This window comes from Piliocolobus tephrosceles, chromosome 1 (genome assembly GCF_002776525.5).
Source record: "Piliocolobus tephrosceles isolate RC106 chromosome 1, ASM277652v3, whole genome shotgun sequence".
In the NCBI taxonomy this organism is placed as follows: Eukaryota; Metazoa; Chordata; class Mammalia; order Primates; family Cercopithecidae; genus Piliocolobus; species Piliocolobus tephrosceles.
Window position 1 is genome coordinate 160965730 of NC_045434.1, and position 17915 is coordinate 160983644.

Sequence of the window (17915 nt, forward strand, 5' to 3'; positions counted from 1 at the left end):
AAACCACTAAGATAAAGTTATTACTAGCAGGCTGTGCAGGTGATGAGAAATAGCAAATAGATGGGAAAAATAACCAGGTGAAGGTAGCCTTTCTTTCTGGCAAGGGAGTCCCACATTTTCTTTTTTTAGTTAAAGGTGCTTTCACGGATAACAGTGAGAGCCAGTGGGGGTGTGTTTTCAGAGTGCCAACGTTGGCCAATACTGTTGCCTCAGACACTGACTCAGTGCAGCCCTACAGAAGCGTGCCTTGAATTAAATAAGAAGGCTATCACATGAGCTTTACCCTCATTAATGACTGACCTGATGCACCACAGAATGCAAGCTTGGAGGACTGTTCACAGGCCCTGTAAATATCAGGCAGGCACTTCAAATGCTCTGTCCCATAAATATGTTTAAAGTAACCAGAGTGTATCAGGGGAGTTCACAAAGGTGGTTTAAATAGATGTTCTAAGTCAAAGTCCAACAAATGAGGCTTAAAACCTTCAGGAGCTCTGGAAAATCCAGATTCAGTGATATACCAAAGGATTAAATGATACCAGTCAGAGCTGGGAACTTTGTCTGAACTGTATTCCCTATGGTAATCAAGCATCATGCATAAACTGAAATGGTGATATTTCAAACATCTGACCACACCTGCTCATTGAAGTGGGGGTGGGGGTGGGCAGGAAGTGGAGAGGGACAACTTGATGTCCTATTCCCATTAGTACCTAGCCCTCAGTTTTGGTTTCCTAGACCTACTAGTTACATCTGTTAATCTCTGTCCATGTGTCTGAGCACAGCCTTCCCCCATACCCAAATTAGGTTTTCAGCTTCCCCAGAGCGTTTTCTTTTGTTGTTTTTTTCTTAAAATCTCTGCGTGAATCAACAGTGAACAGATACTCCAAAAATATTTGGAAGTAATGACAATATATTCATCTACTTATTAATTTTATTCATTAAGCAAATAAGTACTAGGTACCCACTAAGTTCAAAGCACAGATCTAGGTACTGTGAAGGATCTTTTTAAAAAGGAATTTGTCATAAATCCTACCCTTAATCAGCTTATAGTTTTTAATAAGCCAGATTCTATTTGGTTTGTGCCAAGGAAAAACTCAGCTAAAATTAAAGACATCTCGGAGGAGTCTCTTCTTTCCAGAATCACCTTCTTGAGCACTCATTCTGAAGGTTCCAGCAGCTCTGAATCCTTTTCGCAATTCCCTGGTTCTCAAACTCATGGGAGATGAACAGATTGTCAGGATAAAACAAAATGGGAAAACAGACATGGCACCATGGGGATTGTGGGGATTTGGGAAACCTATGTCTGACATTTCAGAGCAGGGTAAGTACCCACAAAAGATGTCTCTAAAAGTCTTGGTATATTTCTGACACCATCCCCTTCCATTCCAAGGCTCCCAGCTTTGGACCTCTTGAATATACGTACTCGTTGTAAATATGACAAGCTTTAACCGGAAGGTAGTAATGGTAACCTTCGTTTGAGTCCTTACTGTGAACCAGGCAGAATGCTATTTTGTATTCATATTTTCAGTTTAACACTCATGAGATACATCCTTTTAGTATTTCTTTTCTTTTCTTTTTTTGAGATGGAGTCTTGCTCTGTCACTCAGGCTGGATGAAGTGGCACCATCTTGGCTCACTGCAACATCTGCTGCCTGGATTCAAGATAGTCTCTTGCCTCAGCCTCCCGAGTAGTGGGATTACAGGCATGTGCCACTATGCCTGGCTAATTTTTGTATTTTTAGTAGAGATAGGCACCATGTTGGCCACGCTGGTTTCGAACTCCTGACCTCAAGTGATCCACCCACCTCGACTTCCCAGAGTACTGGGATTACAGGTGTAAGCCATTGCACCTGGCCTCCTTTTAGTATTTCTGTTTTATTGGTAAGAAAGCTGAGATTGGGGTGTACCTTACTCAGTCGCTCAGCTATTATTTAATTTGAACTCAGGTCTGTTTGACTCCAGAAGCAGAGTTTTTACCCATTATACTATACCAATTTTGAGTTTCAGAGACTCTGATATTTTATCTCTGGGCTTCAGATAATTCCTTCAAAATTCCCATCTAATGCTCTAATTGGGCAAAGATTTGTTTTCTTTTACAGTTGAGTCTTAAGGGAGTACAAGAAAAGAAAGCAAAAATTCCACAGAAAAAACAGACTAGTTGGACAGGGAAGAAACAGCTGCATCCACTTTAGGTAAAGTTACATGGCCCAGTTTACGATTTGGGATGAAACAGTGTATTACCATTTGTCTACTCATTCTCCATGGTTTAGTAGGGAAATACCATTCGTTTCCCATTACCTTTCTCAAGAGCTAGGGTAAAAAGAATATTATTTTCCTTCCCATATATACAAACACACACACATACACACACACACACACACACATCTATGTGAAGTAACGAGTTCCCATTTTATTTGAAGAATCAAGTCTGTTACATCTTCCAAAACGTCTTAGAGCTTTGTTGATACACCTATGAGAGTTCCCTCTTTCAAAACAAAAACAAAACACACAAAAACCTCTCAGGAATTCATCTTCATATCCTGAGGTAATGAAAAAGAGGAAACATTCTCTTGATCAACGGAACACCAGAGAGTAGAACCTTATCTAATGCATGTAAATACCAAGCCCTGAATCTTCATTTATTCCTTTTGGGATAAGATGTCTTTAAGGAAGAGAGAAAAATCATTTTTCCTTCACTAACTTCATCTGAGATTGACAAGAGGCAGAAAATTGAGTAGGCTGATAATTCTTCAACTAGGGCTAAGATAAACCAGCTTCTACTACTTTTTCTTTGAAACAAATAGAAAACTGAAAGATAGGAATTTATTACTTTATCTCCTCGATATTAATACTTTCCTTCTTTGAACTCACACATTTCCCCAAAATGACAGTGTAAATCCTTGAGGTAGCATCAAGTGATCTGAGGTTAAAAGTGAACTGGCTAGTATCTCTCTGCCTTTGGCCAAAAAATCCAGGCTCAATCCTGGTTGCTTTCTGGAATGGGAAACACACAATATTGGGATTGCAGGCAGCTCCAGAAAGGCATGCCAGGCCTCTCATGCTCTCAATTTATATTTGCATGTGAACAGCTTGTTGGCCATTTTATGAAGACAGATGAATCGCAGGCATGCTAGAGGGGCGGCCAGACCTAAATACGCGAACTACACACCCGTACAGTCCACACATTTTTGAAGATGAAAATAAAATTATACCTCTGGAGACATCTTGAGGGAGATTATGCACAAATACAATATGTAGAAAAAAGTGAAACTTTGAAGGCATCACCTGCGAGTCAAGTGGAAAATAAAGAATGATACTAGTCTATAAATACCACTCTTTAAAATGTCAACAAAAAATAAGATGTAGCGTATATGACACTAAAAACAAACCTCCAGAGTTCTCTTTTTTTTTTTTTTTACTGCCTGCTTTAAAAAGACAACTTTGATAAAGAAAATATCACCAAAATACCAGGATGAGGAGAGGAATTGCCAGGCAGTCCCTATTTAATGCTAGAAGCCAGCAATGTAATCAAATTTCTCATGGGTAGGAAATGAAACATATTCGGAAAAATGAGTGATAGGATATCTAATGTGGTAATCTTGATCCTTCACCCCACAATACCAACATAATTCCGTTTGCCTATCTTTCCCAAAGATTGGATGGAGATCAATATGGAACAATGTACAGAACAAAAAAAGGAAGAGACTCAAGGGGTCATTCAAAGTGGGTGAAAAACAAAGTATGGTCGAATTATATTGACAAGAAAAATAATAAAAGTCATAATGAACCACAGCTGACATTCTTAAAGCATAAACTCTATCAGAGATACTATGATGAGCATATTACACATATTATCTTACTTAACTCTTCCACAAGCAGGTAATATTATTACCCTGTTTTAGAGGAATAAATCTGAGAGGTTAAATAACCTATTCAGTATCACACAGGTAAGAAGAAATAGCAGAGGCAGAATTTGACTGCAGGTCACAGCCTGAGCTTCCCCCCGCAACGCGGAGATGGAGTCCTGCTCTGTTGCCCAGAGCTGGAGTGCAATGGCGCAATCTCAGCTCACTGCAACCTCCGCCTCCTAGGTTCAAACAATTCTCCTGCCTAAGCCTCCCAAGTAGCTGGGATTACAGGCACGTGCCACCACGCGCAGCTAATTTTTCTATTTTTAGTAGAGACAGTGCTTCACCATGTTCGCCAGGCTGGTCTTGAACTCCTGACCTCGTGATCTGCCCAGCTCAGCCTCCCAAAGTGCTGGGATTACAGGTGTGAGCCACCACACCCAGCCCACAGCCTGAGCTTTTAATCACAGTGGCATATTCTCCCCATAGGCCCTTCAAGGTAAAGCATTCCACCAGAGTCCTCAGTGCTATCAGCAAAGAAGAACATTTTTGAATTTTATGAGATGGTGTCTGTGAAAGTATCTAATACAATGTTTGGTATACTAGGTACTGCTAGTTCACGTCTCTGCTTTTATTGAAACCGACAGTTTTATTCAATATAAAATTCCAACCCATGATAATCTTTTTCATACTTGTAGTGCCTGTCACAAGTTCCACATTTTACCAGATACTATGATATTCACATATAATGTGTGTTCTATTTTAATAAAGCATCTGCAACAGAAAATTTAGATATTTATGCAGCTGTGGAATTTAATGCTGTCCTGTATCCTCACTATTTTATTTTAGACAATTTAAAGTAGAACAATCCTTCAAAGCATAGATTTTTTTTTCTTAAAGGAATTGGCAAAGTGTTGAGCTCGCAAAAGGCTTAAAACTGCGTGTGAATGAATGATCTTAAATCACTAGTGAAGATGATCACGGGGCATTTGCCACATTAGAGAACTAAAATGAAATGAAAAAGCCATGACTCCTCACTTAACGCTATTTAAAAAAATCTGATTTGGTAAATTAACCCCACTTCTCATAGTTTAATTGGGTAATCAACTTTCTTGGGAATTCAGGTTCTCATGGGCACCCTAATAGTGTTTAGGGCCGGGGGTCCTGAGGCTGCTGGGGTGATCCACAGAACACGAAGTTGCCCTGTTAAAAGTAATCTACTTAAGTTTTTCCGAGTCTCTGGAGTTGTTCCTACCGTGGGCTACTTATAGGGTAGGCCCCCAAATCCTCACACTTAGTCGGCCTGCTGGCTGCTGTGGACTCTGAAAGCAGCAGCTAGAGTCCCAAGCTAAACTTACCATTTTCTGGCTGGTCCTTAATGTCAGCGTCACTTGGCTGGCTGGGACTTTCAGATTGACTTGAATCTGAAAAACATAAAAATACAGCCAAAAATTACAGGGTCTGCAAGGGAAAGTGGATCAGAGGTGCCAGACTTTCTCAAAAGGTTCAACCTATAAACTAAGAATGAGAACGTTACAGAAATGACATGAGACATGAAAAAAAGAAAAGACGGAAAGAGAAAAGAAAGACAGGGAAACGCAGCAGCAGCCTGTGCCTTTAGAGAGGACGCTCCGGTTTGCGGACACCTACAGTGGCACTGGCTTTTGCCAGATCACAACTTGAAGCTCTTCAGCAACCATTCTTTTAGACCATTTCCAAACTGCTCTTCTCCACTATTTATACACTCGAGTCTGATAAAGACTTCATCCTTCATTACACACATCTGAAGCTTGATTCAGAACATAATAAAGTGTCAAAACATATTTTGAAGCTGGTATATAAAAGCAACCCAAACAACAGTAACAAGTTCTGTTGATATTTAGCTCTACATTCCAGCAACAGACTATGCAGACTAACACCATTAAATACTGGAGTCCTAATATTCCATCACATTTTCTTGAAATAACTGCTTAACTCAAAGAAGTCTTTCCGAAGGTACAAGTTTCCCCCACTTTATAAGAATTATTTTTTTCTTGTACTGATGCATTTGGGAGATCCTACAAGGATGTGTTTGCAAAAACAGATTTTTGTACACCTTTATCGAATTAAACATTTTTTAATTTAAAAAATATAATCATACTTTCAAACTAAAAAAGGAATTTGATTAACTTAATTTCTAAATGAAATAATTAAAAATCAAAGTAACTTAATTTTTAAATTAGATAAAAATTAACTTAGATCAAAAGAATTTCACAAAATTAGAAACAAGCATATTTATGGTACATTTTTCGGGGAAAGGAGAGAAAAAACAGGCAAAACGTTTCAAGTGGAAAGTTTTTGATATAAAAATAAAGTGTTGTCTGAGACTTTAAGTCATTTACAACATTGTTTAATAGCAAACAAAAAAATGTTTTTCAACAAAACCTCTGTATCTGTGGAGAGCTTGAATCCTAACTTCACCTTGACTTCACAGGTTTAGAATTAGTTGCCTGAAATTTGACCACATTTCTGCAAGTTTAATGTAAGGTCAAAAGGTCATGACACTTAACTGTGATTAAACAGAAAATATTACTTCTATAGCAACTGAGTTATAGCATCACCCTTCTCTTTCTTGGAGATGCTGCAGAAAGAAGTGGCACCACTAGTGACCTTAGGTCTAGAAATGCTAATTTATTACTTTAAAAGACTCCCTGCTTTTAAACAAATGAAGATTTTAATTATAAGTGCTATAGTGAAAATATCTATTTTTAAATTTTCAGATAATCTTAACCTGGTGACTACCGCAAAAATTCTACGTTGATTCAAAGGTTTAAATAACAGAAGATGCTAAAAAGTGAATTTTTATTTGAGTCTGGCAAAGTGACAGCTTTTATCGTTCTGTAACAATTGCCGCAGAGAAGACACAAACAAAATGTATTACTTACTACATGCCAAAAACCTTTAGAGAAATCCTTCAGAATAAACTACAAAAATACAAAACCTGGACTAAAAATTAGAAATGCAAACAAATTTACATTGATCCATATTTAAAATTTTAACTACATAAATTAATATTATAGATACAACAAACAATTTAAAAATACAGCATGACTACCTTCTTTTTCTTCTAGGGAACAAGCCTATAATTTTACCATCAGAAATTACACATTAAATATTTTGAGTAGTAATTCAGTATGTTTTAGGAGAAAGACATACCTCCATTGTTTTTGTTCTGGACAATCTTAAACCATTAATTTCTATAACTAAAATGAAAGCAAAATATCTAATTTTGTTTTAGGGAAAATTAAAATTCTTGATCATGTCCTGAAACAGATACATAAAATTTAGCCAAACATAACATTTGCTTTGGAATAATACTAGCAAATATACATCTCTACCCATGTACTACTTCTACGTATAATATCTTTATAATTAATCACTTCTCTATGAATAAATGGAAAATAGTTTTATCTCAATTATTAGATATACAATAGCCAATTACACTTCTGATATTTATCCATTAATATTAAGGCAAAAAGGGATAAGGAAAGACGCTAAATTTTTTTTTTTATATATAATCTGAAAGTGGACTTCTTTCTTCTTTTCACTTTTTGTTTATATTTGGTTTGCCACCTACCTTTACAGAAATATAGCATAATAGAAAACATGAACAGCAAAAAAAGATGAATATTAGGTATGTTGAAAGAAAGTTTAAAATTCCAAGCCACAGAAAAATAAGCAAACCAACAGCAAAAGAGTGAATGGCAAGAAAATGCTCAGAGTTGGTCTGCAAGGGGCCGCAGCGTTCTCGTGAAAGCTCAGATACAAACACTGGAGAAGGCATCTAGCCAAACTGAAAATGGAATTTATTTTTTCTAGTTTTATTCCAAAGCTGGAGACACTGCTATCCATCTGAGGACTGCATACTAAAATGCACCATCCTGCCAGGTAAGGGGCAGGCAAAGCCAAATATCTATATGAAAATGTACATGACCTCAAAACTTCAATAATTATTTTCTACCCTGCACAGTTCAATACCATTTTCTTTTTCAGCCAAGAAGGAGGAAAACTACCCAGTCTTAGTGCTATTCTCTGCTGAGGACGCATGGACACTCTTTCCGGTATTGCAAAAGGTCACTGATGCTGTTAAGTGTGGAGCCAACCAGGTGACCAGAATTACAAATTAATTTCTACCCATGCATAATTGATACAAATGAAAGATCTCTTTCTCAAACACTTGCATTAAAACACTATCAAGAAGGTTAACAATTAATTTACTTTTCTCCTTTATATACTCCATAGACACTTGTCAGAAGCCAAGGTGACTGTGTCTTACTCTTTTGGACAAATATCACGTGGTTGATCGATTTCTACCACCTTAAATAATTAGGAACCTAAGAAAACAAACCAAACTGCATAGAGCTGGATGTTCTTCTTGTATCTGAGTCTACCATACCAGTGAGTTTCTCTCGCTTACTGGTTGAAAGCCAGAAGATTTGTATACTACAATGAAGAGAATATTTACTCACACTATGTTTAAAGGATGGGGTTGGAAATGCTCTTATAAGAAAGTACATTAGGGTTATCAATTTTTTTTTCCTATCTAAGGATTTGCTTTTTGTTTAGGAAACTTATACCTAACCTTGAAAAGCAATGTTTCTTTGGGTTTTTAAAAAATTTATGAGCAGAAATTTAAACCTAAAATAGACAGGGTTTGCATGTGCGAGGCTAGGTTAAGAACTCTTAATTGAACTGGTAGCCATCCATCTATGCAGTTTTATGGCGCCTACAGCTATATTGCTGGAGTACTCAGACAAAGATAGTTCACTGTCAACGTAATCACTAGGGAAAGGAATAAAATAAATCCTAATGCCTACATATTAGTCTCTGCTTCCAAACGCTTGTACAGTGCAAGAACGGAAACTTTGTACTGGATTTGCTACATGTATACATATACGGCTCCTCAAACCTCAGGTCTACTCCTCTTCAGAATGAAACTTCAGTACTCCTTTGGGGAAGGTGAGGAATGACAAAAACATGTTAGTATGGTAAAATGAATGAGGCAAAAATATAAATATCCCTTCCATGTATTTTATGTTCTTTAGGCAAGAAACAAAGATAGAATATTGCTAAATCTTCCCTTTCACCTAGAATTAAACACTTTGTCCTCTCCAGTCCTTCTTTCATTGGAAACGTATCTTTTACAGTGTGATTAATATTATGCTGTAGTAAGGTCTGTTTAAACCATCTCCTGAGAATGTCAGCTTCTAAAGAGAAGAGTTCCTTCCTACTCTTCTCTTATCCCCGGTACTTTCCACAGGGTGCCTGGCCCACGCAAGGAGTTCAATAACTGCTGAACTGAAGAGATGAATTTTCAATTGTTGTTCGGCTTTCTAATACTGAACCACTGTCAGTGACTGAAAAATATACTAAGCTTACACCTGAAAGGGGAGTGGGACTTCTAAGATGAGAAAGGAGGGCAAAAAGTCCTTTATCTCTGCTTGATGCCTTGCTTCTTGAGACCTGGCAAGGGAATATAAGGCATATCCCTCTGGTTTGTGACTAGTTTGGAAATCTTACACAGTGTTTAGAAATTGCAGGCGATCATCTCCTGTGATCTACTGGCCCACGCAGCACAGAGGCTGAGCTGAAGGCCGTATCTGACACACAGAAGGCCCTCCAGAAACGCATACAGGTTAAAATGATGAATGATGAAGGAATATTTCACACATTTAAAAATTACAAAGATTAAGAGAAACCCACCATATTCTGGTGTCTGTAGACTACCTCAAAATCCTCACAACTGCTGTTGTAAGTTGCTTGATAAAGGAAAAGCAGACACACTGGTGAGGAACCCTTCCCACCCTAAAACAAACCAACGTCATTCCTGGTCCATCAACACGACAGCAACCAAAGTCTATGAACCATAAAGGCACAAATTCTGGTTCCACTAGAAAAATAATATAGCCTAAGTTTCAGCCTCCCTACATGCATAATGATTTGGCTAAAGATGAAGTCTGAAGAGCCTTTGTTAGAATTTTATGTCCAGTTTTAAATCTCCCAAATTAAAAGACGGTAAGAAGACACCAGAAGGCATCCAAACCCAAAAATATTAGTGAAAGAAATAAAGTGAAAATTCCACTCTCATGAGCTACAGTTGCTTGTAGTATAAAAACTAAAAGACAAAGACAGGAGTGAATATTTTCCTGCAAATAAATGAAGAGTTAGGTACATTTCTGAGGTAAAAGAAAGTAAGGAGTAAGGGTGATTACACTCTGAGTGTAATAAGCAGTTATCCTCTACAATTTTAGACCTTAAAGATGTTCAAAATTTAGATAAGTTTTAGTTTCTTAGGGTTTGGAAAGATAAGTACTCTGCAAAAGAGTCAGGCCAAAGAATTCGGTTTTTGACATCTATAAGGTTATAACAGAAAAATAATTCTGTTCTTATGAGTAACATAATTATTAAAATTACTCTATTTTGATCAGTCAGTACCATAAGTTTATTACATTAATGAAATCCAGAAAATCAAATAGCTATAATAGTCACATTTTGCTTATCAGTCTCACAGCTGCAGTTACAAAAGAAATGATTATTGCAATACTTTATAACATTTAGGAAAATTATCTATTTTTTCCAGTATGACCGTGACCTTAAAGACTGAAGTGTGAGGAAAATATTTGAAAAACCTTATTTGAGAATGTATAATGTCAGCACACAGGTGTACATATGTATATACAATTTGTAGCTTAAGGGTAAACACTGATGAATACAACACCATCAGCTAAATATACTATTATCCATCACGGTCTGGTTAAGAACAAACAGAAATCTGTAACACCATTACTAAATCTGGACCACCGAAAATAAGCAATTATTATTAGCATTTCCAGAGAATGAATACAATCTTTTAAGCTCAGTGAATAACCAAACTAATATTTAAGGTCAATTAATGTACACAACTGTGGCCCGCTTAATGAAAAATTAACATACAATAACCTAGTTCCTAAAACAGATAAATTATGAGGTGAGTCATACCATAAAAGTTTTCTTAAGCTTTAAAAATGGAAACACTCTGTGGTTCTTTAAGTGGGAAATCTTATCATTACTGGATTTTAAATACAAAATTTGATCTTCATAACTTTCCCAGCAAGCTAGAATTGAGTGTTTGTCTAGATATATGTACATGGTAACTGTAGTAATTAATGTATGCAGAGTGAGTCCTTTATCGAAGGGAGATGGGGAGCTGTGGCGGGGTGCAGGGGAACTCCTAGCTCCAGAAGGACCAGGCTAGTTTGCACACACTGATCCTCATCTCCTCTACTCCTGATTCGGACAGGGAGCAAGGTCTGTGTTGCTGCAGCCGCCACTTGGAAGGGTTCCCTCCACCAGACCACCCTGGGGGCTGCCAGCTGCTCTGGAGATCCACCCCTCAGTCACTCCCCTGTACTGCACTGTCAAGGCCTACTTAAGATTGTTACATAATCTAGGTTACTACCATTTTCTTGCTCAAAACTTTTCTTTTTGTAATGCCTTTCTGGCCATGAGTTTGTGAAATATTAAATCTACAGAAATTCAATTTTTCTGGTATTTCATTAATGTTGGTATTCCAGGGCCCATCTGTTTAGTCGGTACTGTGTACGATGATAAGACTGTTTAAGTTGAAGAGTGAGTCAACTACCTTATCACCTACTCATCAATGTGTTATTTTTCTACATGCACAAGGAGGTTGCAGAATGATACACAGTTCTAACACGTTGAGAAAAAAATGAAATGGCATAACTATTGTTGTGTTACGACAGTGAGAGGAGGATCATTTCTAAGCTTTAAAAATGACAAATTCAGTCACTCTGAAAGTAATGACAAAATGACTCAATCATTAAACCTTCAATCTTCGCATGAGGCTGAATTTCAAGTAATGATCAGCTTTCTCAGTGATGTTATAAATGAAGTCAATGGTAAGAAGCTGGTGATTATAAAAGATAGGCAAACACGATACTTTGACTAAGTTTACAACTTCTCACATTTTCTTTGACAAGACCCTTTGACTAAACCAAACTAAAATGTCTAGGTAATCATTTTGAATTGTTTTCCCCATAAGAGGTGCTGTGTTCACAGCGGTGCCTGCTGATTAATTCAGAACTCAAGTTATTGAGTCTACCGGATCACCTACCCACTCCCATGTAAACAAAGACCTGCTTAAAAAGCCATCTCTGCAACATTACTGCACAGCAGAATTGTGCTTAATTTTCCCGTTTAGTCACTTTTTTCACAGTCAAAATTAATCATAACACTAGGTTCTTGGAGTTCTTCAACAGAATGATATATACTTGAAGATTACTCATACAGCCATCTATACCACTTAATGTAGAAAATTTCCCTGTATTCTTTCCTACTACAAAATACACGCTTCAAATGAAAACGAAGCCTAACTGAGTTATAATCTACATGCATTATTTTCACATACCTGGATGTCTGCACAAAATTTTATTGAAATAATAAAATGCCTTCTATCAAGTGTAAACATGCTATTTAAGTCCAGGTAGCACCTTAAAGTACTAATTTTCTTGCACTCATATTCCACCATTGAAAGGAGTATGAAATGGTAAAAAGATGGTGTCCTAAAAACCTCAGCTATATCATTTACCTGTGCTGGATCTCAGTTTCTTCATCTGTAAAATGGAGACACTACTGATCATTTTGCCTAACTACTTAACAGGATGTTGTGTGGTTCAAACAAAATAATGCAAGAAAACCTGGTTTTGAAACTCATAAAGGCCCCCCAAAAGGCACATTTACCTCTGTCATACAATCTTCACATCCCAACAAGTTTTGTGTTTCTTTGTAAAAATCAACCCCAACTGACACATGATGTGATTTCAGTATAAAACATCAGGAGCACAGACCTGGTTTTAAAGAACAGGTTCTTAATTCTCATACACTGGGAAAGAGATTATCTTTGATAATAGAAATGTAAATCTCAGCTTGCCGTTGTTTATTCCAGACAGGCATTTGTGTGTTAAGTCTGTTTATCAGGCAACACTTTGTCTAAGCCAGGAAGTAGTCAGTCTTTGTAACAAGATGTATGCAAATGAATTTCCCATGAGTCTCTGCAGCAAATTGTAGGAGAGAAAAAATAATTCCTTGTTACTTTACCAGCAAGAAGCTACCTCAAAAGTAGACTAGAGACAGAGAACTATGAGCTAGACTATGCTGATGAGTTTAAATGAGTCCTAAACATGTGCTCACAGTCTGTTGCTCTTTATTCTAAGCAGACTTGGTGCATTACATCTGTTTATCAGACAACACTGTCTGGATATTCAGGCTTTGGAACCTGTGTGAAAATGAACAGTGACCATAATCCCATGAAATAACCTGTCTGTGGCAAAACTCCAAACCTCCTGCACTTCAAGAATTCTCACCAACAGAAACACCCACAAAACCTTGGAAACTTAAAAAAAAAAAAAAAAAAAAAAAAACATCCAGCTCTAACTCTTTGACATCTATCAGAAATAACTTTTGTACAGGCATTGGATTCCCTAATGGTAATGACAGATTCATGTCAGAATGGTGAATTTCATCATGCAAATTAGACTGATCAATAAAATATCTGCCAACAACAAATGCCTTATTTATCAAAACAGAGCTTTTAAAATAAAATACTTTTCGATCACAATACAAAGTCTTTATTCTCTAATTCTACTATTAAAATATTTGTCCCAAATCTTTTTTTAATCCTAATATAACCAATTCTTTTTTTAAAAAAAAATTCTATATGTGAAGAGTTGAACAGTGTATTCATTTTCTTTTTGCTTTTCTTGTTGGTTTTCTACAGGGTTTGAAAATCTTACCGAAGGAATCGAATTGGTTTAGCTTGTCTTCCTAGACAAAATAAACACTTTAGGACTCTACTTGTTTGTATTCTCCTCAGTGGCGCTGTATGCATCAGCAGCTAAAAACAAAGAAACTTTTTAGCTGCTCAGACAAAATGCAGAAGCTTCCCAAACAACGAGGCAAGGGAGGGGGCACGGGTTCAGGGGAGGGTGGGGGTGGAGAAGTGTGCGGAGAGTCTGACAGTCCATTCAATATAGGGATGATGGCTATAATGCATCCAGGGTCCCCTTGCTAATTAAATATGCATTGGCACAGTTTTGATCGATGCAAGCCATGGATCAGATGACACACCTGCAAAATCTTGAGCCCAGAGCTCCCAGGAATAGGGAAAATACAGTCTTGTCTCCTTATCTTTGTTTTCAAAGGCTCTCAATTTCTGTGCTTAGATATCTAATTTAATTCTCTCACCCCTCAGCAAACTGGATTAGGGAAGTCAATACTGCCTTTGTGCATCGACAGGAAAACACAGCTTTCCTTTTATTCAATTTAGCTATGACCTTTAGACAAAGATAATGACAACTGTCTAAAAGTAAGGTTAAGGCCTCAAGAAGAAGACTCTCACAACTAAGACTCCCTAGAAATTTTGGATGACAAGGTGGTAGGGTTTACAGTGACATATCCCTTCCTGGTGAGAAAAAAAGGAAGAAAAGGAATTAAGAATTGGTGTGGGGGGATGGGGGACAGGGGAGTAGAAGGGCAGGAAGATAACATGGCAGAAGAGGTTTGAAACCACAGAATAAATGACTAAACTCTGAAAAAATCAACTGGGTCTTGTCATGTCCATAATCAGAAAATAATTCTGTGAAAGGATAGGAGTAAGAATGGCACAGTAACAATTTGCCTAAAAAAATGCAGAAGCCTTAATGAGAAGGTTGACGATTCTGTGGTTGGGTAAATCAGGAATTTCTTTTCCCCTTGAAGCATTTGAGAAAACAGGATGGTCTATGGAGTTTTGCCACAGACAGGTTATTTCAGTGTGTTGGTGAATCCCACTGCTGAGGAAAGCTGTAACTAGAGATTCTAGACAAGTCTGGGATTCTGCAGTCATAGCAATATTGATACCACTACTCCTACCCAAAGGGGAAACGATACTGGATCATTCTCCTCTGAAACAACACAGGTTGTTTTTTGATTTACTTGTCTTTGGGCCTATCCATCTCATTCATTCATTCATTGATTCATTCATTTGCCTGGCATCTACTATGGCGCCTTTCACACTGTATACCTGGAGATACAAAATAAAAAAAGGCAAGGTCCCTCCCCTCAGAAAGCTCCTAATCAGGATAAAGATTCTGTGACATTCCCTCTTGACTAAATCCTATCTCCTGGTGAAATTGGGGTAGAGCAACAAGTTGTTGTGTATATTCATAATTGCTTTTATTCTTTTACTATGAGCAGCAATCAATACCACTAAATGCACCCTTGGAACAATTTACAGCAGCCTTGATACTTACTGGTGGTGGTAGTGGTTAGGGTTAGCTCTTCTAGTGAGATAAAGAGAGGTTTAGGCAGAATCTTTTTTTAAGTGGAATATTAAGCTATTTCTGCATAACTAGCATTGATGGAAATGGTGTAAAGTATCCAATTTTATTTTTTCTTGAGACGGAGTCTCCCTTTGTTGCCCAGGCTGGAGTGCAATGGCACAATCTCGGCTCACTGTAACCTCCGCCTCCTGAGTTCAAGTGATTCTCCTGCCTCAGCCTCCTGAGTAGCTGGGATTACAGGTGCTGCCACCACGCCCAGCTGATTTTTGTATTTTTTGGTAGAGACAGGGTTTCACCATGTTGGCCAGGCTGGTCTCGAACTACTGACCTCAGGTGATCCAACCACATCAGCCTCCCAAAGTGCTGGGATTACAGCCTAAAGTATAAAAAATTTTTTTTTAAATCAGACTTTTCTCCTTAGAAACAATTTAATAGATAGTGCAGGATGTTATTCTGAATTAGGCCTGGTATCCTCCCTTTAATAGAAATGACAGTTCTAGCAGAAGTAGCTATAGTATAGTGAAAAAAGGCAAAAGGCATGATAAAAGAAAACCTGGGTTTGAATCCCTTCTTGGCTATTTATATTAGCTTTGAGGAACTGGGCAAGCCCCTTTACCTCCCTGAACCTCAACTGACTCATTCCAAATACCCAACTCTAGAGACTACCAGGACTGAATGGCATGATTTACAGTGTCTTGTAAATTATGAGTGGCTATAATTCTCTAACTGTTCACTGCTTGGAAGCAGGTTTTCTAAAGTATATAGACTGGTTAAAGCATCAGACTATTTAATTTTCTGTCTCATTTTTACTGGCAGATAGCACCATGCCTGGAACATACAGATACTAATACATGTTTGTTGAAATGGAATTTAAATATGAAGATGAAAAAATAGCTCTTTCAGGCCAGGTACGGTGGTTCATGCCTGTAATCCCAGCACTTTGGGAAGCCGAGGTGGGCAGATCACCTGAGGTCAAGAGTTCGAGACCGGCCTGGTCAATATGGAGAAACCCTGTCTCTACTAAAAATATAAAAATTAGCTGGGCGTGGTGGTGCATGCCTGTCCTCCCAGCTACTCGGGAGGCTGAGGCAGGAGAATCGCTTGAACCCGGGAGGATGGCTTAAGCCCAGGAGGCAGAGGCTGCAGTGAGCTCAGATCGTGCCACTGCACTCCAGCCTGGGACACTGAGTGAAACTCCATCTCAAAAAAAAAAAAGTAAAATTAAAAAAAAAAAAAAGGAAAGAAAATTAGCTCTTTCAGAGCCATAAAATACAATAGGATCTCTCTTGGGAAAGGTCAATAGGTATTTGGGGTATTCTTTCTGGTTTGGGGGAGACTCCATGACTAGAAGATAGTATGTTTCCTGTGATAAGAAGGGTCTCTATGGGAGTCAGGAGGTCTACTTTCTGGTCATAAATCACCCATTTTCCCTTGGATATGTAAATTCTTACCTCTCCAGGCCAGAATATCTATAGATGAAGGTGGGGGTTAGGTATCCAGTAAAGGTGCTTTCCAGCCCCAGAGTTCTACATTTGAAACAGATAACTAGCAATTGAGCTGTTGGTCTTTGGCTACATTCAAGGCTAAGACTCATTTCATCAAAAGGCACTGAGTGATATTGCTTATTTGCTGCTGATCATAAGTGCAATTAGAAATAACATGAGTGCAATAATTACTACAAGTCATAAACTGTGTCTTCTATACTTTATAAATGACCACAAATAGCCCTCTAACAGTTGCAAATGTTTATTTTCAGGGACTTGGCTAACCCCTGACCACAGAAGACCATAAACAATGTTTTTTTCTTTATATCTTGACCCATCGGGTCTTCCAGAAAACTTTGTGTTTCAGGAGCTACTAAAAAGATATCCTCAAAGAATTTAACCTAGGTCCTAGAATTTAGGTTAATACTTGAAAATATATATTTTAGATATACCTTCTCTACGTTATATCATTAAAATAACGTGTTTTCAATTTCCACACTGACAATAACTTTTCTGTAGTAACTTGGTTTTTGAACCTATAACAAATACACATGAATATAGGGAGTTAATCATTTGGTAAACCAATAAATGCTCCACAGAATTCCCATATTATAATAAACCTCAGGTAATATCTGATTCTTCAGAAATGCACCCAAGCCTTTCCCAAGTGGAAATAGGCATACATTTTGCTTCTATGTCTTTATGAGAGATGAAATTATTTAAATGATGTAAGTGAATCATTTCACTTATAGGAGCTTCTGTTTGAAGCTTTGTGGCTTTCTCCCTGACATATGCAGTGCTAAGTTATTTAAAATTAATTGCAGTACAATATTTTAAAATTTTTTCACATGGTGCTAATCTCAAGTGCTTTGGAAGTTTGAACCACACTTGGAAGCCATCAAGTTCTGTGTATCTTTATACTATGGAACAGTGGAACATGCTCAAAAGATTAGTCAGTGATTTTCTAGTGAACTTTAATCTATAACCAAAGCTATACTGAATTCTAAAACTTCAAAAATGTATGAGTTGATACAAATGGGAAAACTGCAACCATCCTATATAACAAGGAAAAAACAAACCTAGATAACCGTAACACGTGAATTCACTTATGTAGCTCTGAAATCCTGAAACGCTTTCAAAGATCAGTAACCAGTCATGGGATCCCACCCACTCAAACCCAGCTCAATACCATTGAGCTTCTGCGCTTTCGCCTTCACCCAAAGTTCATT

The 17915-nt window shown here is 37.6% G+C and overlaps 1 protein-coding gene across 3 annotated transcripts in view; it reads right to left on the reverse strand.

The window, feature by feature from the left end:
* Positions 1-17915, reverse strand: part of NFIA (nuclear factor I A) — a 381808-nt gene that overhangs the window by 177098 nt on the left and 186795 nt on the right. For all 3 annotated transcript variants that reach the window (XM_023187422.2, XM_023187427.2, XM_031933997.1), the window contains one exon: positions 5204-5269. In XM_023187422.2, the coding sequence (XP_023043190.1) occupies positions 5204-5269 (66 nt within the window). The remainder of the gene's footprint in view (positions 1-5203; positions 5270-17915) is intronic.